Here is a 6,320-nt window from a genome sequence, read left to right on the forward strand (position 1 = left end):
AACGCAATTTCTTATCTTGAGGAGCCTGTGCATAGGGTGAGTCTTGGTGAGCTTTCGGTCCCACTGAGACCTACAGAAGATTTGAAAATAAGTAATCTTCAAAGTCATAACGGTTACTTTTGAAAATGTATGTTGTAGCATACGAAACGTCAAGTTTATAAAAATGCGTTGATTTACAATGTTTATCACCGCTATTTGTGTTTTGTTTCTAACTGAGCTTTGGCGAGTTTTCTTTCTTCGTTCGTCTGCTTTTTCAGCGCCATCTTGATTTACGTCATACGTGAGTGCGCATCTCGGTTTTGATAAGTCATATCCGAAAATGACGATCACGCACGCATCGGAGTCACTAAAAGACATTTGTTGGTAATTACAAATAGAACGCAAACTGCTGTGATAAACAAGAGGCTAAACAGCTCATAACTTTACATAGTCCTAGTCCACTTGAGTTTTTAAAGTAATGTCATTGCTGGACAGCTTAAATGTTGTATTAGTAAATTTTACGGTTGCATCGATGTTAGGGTGTTTTTAATAGTACCCGTAACATCAAGTCTTTTTTCCCGTATAAGGACAGATAAGCTCGATCTCTGATGTCCAAACGTATCTATAGAGCTAGTTGCTGGGATTGTAATAGATTGTACATTAGTAAAACAAGGCGTATGCTACATGACCAGATATCTGAACACTTCAAGGCGTTGTAAAGTAACAATAACACGTCAGCTCTTGCTGATCACGTAATCTTAACCGGTCACAACCTAAAATGGGACCACTTTGAAATTATAGCCGCTGGGAGGTCCGACCGACATTGTACCATAAAAGGAAGTCTTTTATTCGTGATCTTCATCCATCCTTAAATGAATACGTTAGCAGCGAAAAGCTTTATCTTTATTAATGTTTTTCATGTTTATTAGATATATGCATGCATTTACAGCGGGGACCGCGGAGGGGAAGGGGCCTTAGTCATGCTTGTCACCGACGTTTGCGTCCTATTTCTAATCAAGCTTGGTTAGCCAAAGACGAAAAGTATCTACAATTTGTTGGTAATAATCTCTCAGAAAATTTCAACAAATTCCAGATTTTCAACAATTCAGTTTTTGCAACATCATCGCCTCTTTACTCCGAACTTTCCCTTTTTTTAGCTACATTCCACAAGCCCCACATATTAGTACTTTCGAAAACGTTCTTTACAGCCTGCATCGTCTTCATGGCATCTCGTTTCGTCTAGTAATTCCAACTTCCAAAGTTCTCCCAACGAACGCACTTCATAATCAATTAATTACTCTTAGATTTCTCTCCTAAAGTGATGAATGGGCAGGTTAAATATGAGTATTCTGATTGAAAAAAATGCATTAAGATGCATATGGCATCTACCAATCGAATATCAATAGTCTCCTCCCCAGATACGAACCCTGCCCCGCCCGACAGGGATTAACTTCAGTAATTAACCTTTTTGTAGTGAAAACATGCAAAGGATTGAAATGGGAAGACAAGAAACTGACTCAAGCTATTTGGTGATTTACAAGTCTTTCTCAGGTATATTACTGTACTTTATTCAAAAGAAAAGTAGAACTAATAACCACAGCTATTCGCGTTTTAACTTGCTGTGAAAAAGAAGTTGAAGTGAACGAGGTCGGCCTCGATGCCATTCTTACTAGATTCCCTTTTATTTTCTTCAATCTTTCATTTCTTTCGTATTTTACTAATAACCACATGACCTCGCCTCAGGAAGGCTATTTAGGCTATATCGCTTCCTCAGAAAAGATGCATAGTTATTTTGAACACAAGTCACCTTGTTAAATCAAACAGATCGCACTTACAGTGTGAGTTAAGAATTACATCTTAGTCAAATTATATAAAGCATACGTCTTGCCACATTTCGAATATTGTTGTCCGATTTTGTTAGGCATTGGTAAGATATTAAACAAGAAAATGGAGTCAGCTAATGAGTAAGACTTAAGAACAGTATTGAAAGCAGGTTCCAATAGGAGTTACAATCATTATGATTTGCTCAGTTTAGCTTCAATGCAATGATCTAATATGACCTAAAATGACCTACTCATTTTAGGTCATTTTAGATACCGTTGTAGCTCATTTTAGGTCATTTTAGATCATTGTAGGTCATTCCTTGTTTTACTAACTACGATCAACGTAAACACAAGCTTCACTTATGAAGACCGGCCTGTAATTGACGAAAACGTGTAAGCTTATATCAAGGAATGGTATCATTATGGATGCATTTGCATTCTACGGATCTGGATAATGCCAAAATTGTTCTCAGTATCCAATAATTGGTGTTTATCTTCTGCGTTTGAAGCCTGCTGATCCATACTTGTAAGGAACTTAAATATTCTTCGCGGGGAAATACGGCTCTGTAGAGTCGCACCATGATTCATTTGGTAGTATTGTTTATGGCTATGCACAATCATGCATTTTAAACTCGTTCAGAAGGGTTTTTTGTCGTCGGATTCTCAGTACAAATGACATGACAGAATCAAATTCTGTCTTGAGAAAATTCTGAGATGGAGCCGAAACCTTGTGTGCTCAAAAGAAACTTTCGATTCTAAACTTTGAAACTAGGTCACTTTTAAATTTTTGGTATATGAAGTTAAGGATCCAGTAACTTGTTTTTTTTTTTTTTTCTCTAATATTGATGATTATGGCATGTGTCCCGAACCAACGTTGTATAATATACTATATTCGTACCTTTTTACGCAGTATCACAACAATGCTTCATTAAAAACATGTATTCACCTGTGCCTATTAGATCAAAATAACGGGGAATGATGTTTCTCACCACGTCGATTTTACCGGCCCTCAGCCCCAGGCCATAACCGCTTTTGGTATTTCCACATAACACCCACAAACCCTGCTCATCCACTGCCAGGTCCATTCCACTATATCCATGCCATTCGTAAGGGTTACTTCTCGGTGAGCAATAACTAACGCTTATGTAAGCCTCTACTCCCTCTGAACGCAGGTTGTACTTGACAATTTGGTTGGAACTTTCTCTGGAATATTAAAGGGGGAAGTATAAGAAGGATTCTGATTCAATTAAAAGGAATATTGATTGTGTGGAGAGAAAGGGCTATCACATTTGTTGTATTCTGTGCTTGACAATAAATTACAATCGCATTCAAGCCGCATTTAAGCTCAAAACACCGCTAATAGCATTATTCCGCATCCCGTATATCTGTCACGTGACCGACACTACAACATTGACCAATTTTTTAATCAGCATACATAACAACTTCATTGCTTTTTATTTGTTGAGAGTTAGTTTTCAGATTGAGCCGAAATGCCGCGTTTCAACTTAAAAAAGTGCAGGGCGTTTTTTTACGCTTTCTCATTTGTTTTGGTTTTGCTTTGATTCAGTTGTTTTTCCAAAATGTACCGGAAAAGATTAAGATATTTGCCATTCTATAATTCAGGTCATTTAAGACTCTTTTTGGTTGCTCTTGTTCCCTTATTTACTCAAAGGACCCTACATTTTTGTCTCGGAGACGAAAATATTTTGGTCTTTGAAAGACCAGAACGAAGGCGAGGATAATAGCGTGTCTGTAATACCCTCAATTAAGTTTTCGGTTTGAACCGAATGATTACTTAAAGCAGACAAAATGAACGTTTTAAAAGATTACAGGTTCAGTTAATTTTGAAACTAAAGATAAAACTGGATTTTTTCCCTAACAAAAGAAAAAGATAAAGCAAAGTCATCGTTTTTGAAACAAATGAGCCAATCTAGTTGTTTACCTGTTGTAGTAGAGATATGGTCCATATACCACAGCACCTGTTCCGTCCCAGTCATAAGGCAATGTGTGCTTCTTACGCGCCAAACCGGTTTTAAACTTGTCCATGTTTTCATATTCTTCAAGCTCCCTTCTGTCATAATAACCTTCCATCACAAATATCGTTTCAGCTGCCATGATTCCCGACGGGTCTTTCATCCAGGCTCCATAATGATTTTTCCTTGCGTTGTGGGTCACAGGTTTACCAATCGACTTGATGTTGGTGCAACTGTCTGAAAGAAAGAAAAAGCTTAAATTAAATGACATCTCAACTAAAAAGTAAACAGAAATTCAACATCCTTTGGCGACACGCCTTTTATTCATGCAGGAGTCGAACCTACGACCTTCCGCTGAGTTACTAGTTCGGATGCTCTACCACTGAACTAAAGGGGATGGTCGGAAAAATCCGAGAGCTCCCGGACAAGGGTCGAACCTGCGACCTTACGATTTCTAGTTCGGATGCTCCACCACTGAGCTCTAGGAAACTCGTGTGAGCCGGGCCATTAGCCAGGTTTGCGTGACATATATCTCTTCTAATGATAAAGCAGAAGCTCTGTAATTCCTAGGTATCAATCTAGTTGTAAACAAGACACAAGAAAAGCTAACAATTGGCCTTGTTGTGCTTTCCAGTTTTCTTTATGAAATATATTTAGAGGAGATTTTGACAAGTGAAGCCACTATGAAGTTTTGGAGATCTCGAAGTCCATTTTCGGCTTAATACTATTTCTAGTATAATTTAATTAACCATTCAGAAGGGCGACCTGTTTGATTTCCGTTAACAACAAATATCTCCAACCTTTTGACCAATTTTCCGACCGTCTTAATTTACGCTGGCCATTAATTAACTTGTATCATTCACTGATTTAAAAAAAAGACTGCATTGAGCATCATTGTTTGAAGCAAAGCGCAACAAAACCGCGGCGGCCATCTTGTTGGGACTAGTTTGGGACCTCAGCATAAGAGTTTAAAGTGACAGGAAGGCGGCATTGCAGCCGTAATGTTGTAAAAAAAACATTGAAAGTTTCTCTGCAAAATTTCCCTTTTTATCTAAAACGTCACTGTCTATACGAAGCTTTAGGATCAATTTAGCTCAAAAGTGGACCCAGCAATTTGGCGCAGCGCGCTTCAGTTTTCGCCGCGCGAAAACAATAGGTTGCTTGATCCAGTCTTTATTTAAGATCATTCCTATCATTCGAATTTGCTTTTCAAAAAGAAGAACAAGACTCGAACTTTACAAAGCCATTTGATCCTTTGGGAATAAATCTTTTCTTTCTGAACAGTAAAAAGTGACTAAAAAAAAAGTGAATAAAAACATTTTAAAAATGAAAGTAGTTTCTTGGAACAAAGTACATGCTATGTCGAATTCACGAAAAAACGTTTGACGGAACAAAAAATAAATTCTCACAAGTACTTGCAGAAGCTACAACAAACCTTTCTGAAGAATGCTAACACTGTTGTCTACTTTGGCCAAGTCCCACTTCTCTCCAATAATCATCCTATTCATCTAACAAGGAAATATTAACCAATAACATTAGTATACTCCCTCTCTTCAGTAGTTATCCTCGTTGTAAAATGATTAAAACAAAAACGCCAGAGCGGCCTGTAACTAAGGCTTAAAAAATAGATTCGCATGAGCATAGACGTGTTGAGTTGATTGGTCTATCAAGTCACAGATCCAAGAAAACACCGCAAAATACACGTCCTCTCTCCCCCGATTTTTTTTCTGACAACTTTGTCTGCTGAAGACTTTTGATCGTTACGATCAGAATTCTAAAGGCACCTAGCTAAAAACAGTTCTAGCGGCATTGAAGCAACTTCAAATCAAGGGATAGAAAGCGGTTGGGTAAGGTCACGGACTTCAGATTGATGCAATTTTACTTTATGGAGTCATCAATAACCTGTGAACTGCAGACTTGTTTTTGTAAATCAGTGATAGAACTTCTTTAACAATTACACATTGAAATATCATAGGGGTTGACAAGCCTGACTCACGCTTTCCACCCACGTGTTTTAGCCGTTAAATCTCAGAGTTTAGCTTTTACGAGTATATCTTTCAGAGACCTTCCTCGTTTGTATGATATAATTGGAGGTTCTTTGTAGATCTGTCTGAGTAAAGGCTGTTTCTCTATCAGTTGCCAGTGTTTCATTAGAATGTTTTTAAGGCTGGGAACTGATGGTTGATACTGTGTGACAAAGGGCAAAATGGTTTTTTCTCTTGATGGTTTTTGTCGGAGTGCTTCTTTCCTGTTTTCAAAGTGTATTTCAGAGAGAGTTTGAGTTATTAAGTTTCGTGGATATCCTCTTTCTCTAAGATGCTTTTTGAGTTCTTCTAGTCGGTTTTGAAAGTTTTCTTTTGAGGAATTTGTTCTGAGTAACCGGAGGGCTTCGCCTTTTATAAAGCCCTTCTTGACCCCTAAAGGGTGGCAAGACGTGAAATGTGTATATTGGAAAGTTTCAGTAGGTTTGAAATGCGTTCGTACGTCGAGAATTGACGAGCTGTTAAACCGTTTGCCTTTGTACACAATTGTATCCAGAAATGTG

At 38.0% G+C, this 6,320-nt stretch overlaps 1 protein-coding gene across 1 annotated transcript in view; it reads right to left on the bottom strand.

The window, feature by feature from the left end:
• Positions 1-5,274, bottom strand: part of LOC137994367 (olfactomedin-like protein 2A) — a 5,866-nt gene extending 592 nt beyond the window's left edge. Inside the window, exons 1-3 of the mRNA XM_068839943.1 lie at positions 5,211-5,274; positions 3,745-4,012; positions 2,749-3,005 (exon numbers count right to left, since the gene is read on the bottom strand). Of these exons, the coding sequence (XP_068696044.1) occupies positions 2,749-3,005; positions 3,745-4,012; positions 5,211-5,274 (589 nt within the window). The remainder of the gene's footprint in view (positions 1-2,748; positions 3,006-3,744; positions 4,013-5,210) is intronic.
• Between the last annotated feature and the right edge of the window lie 1,046 nt (positions 5,275-6,320).

The sequence above is a fragment of the Montipora foliosa genome, chromosome 3 (assembly GCF_036669935.1).
Source record: "Montipora foliosa isolate CH-2021 chromosome 3, ASM3666993v2, whole genome shotgun sequence".
Classification (NCBI taxonomy): domain Eukaryota; kingdom Metazoa; phylum Cnidaria; class Anthozoa; order Scleractinia; family Acroporidae; genus Montipora; species Montipora foliosa.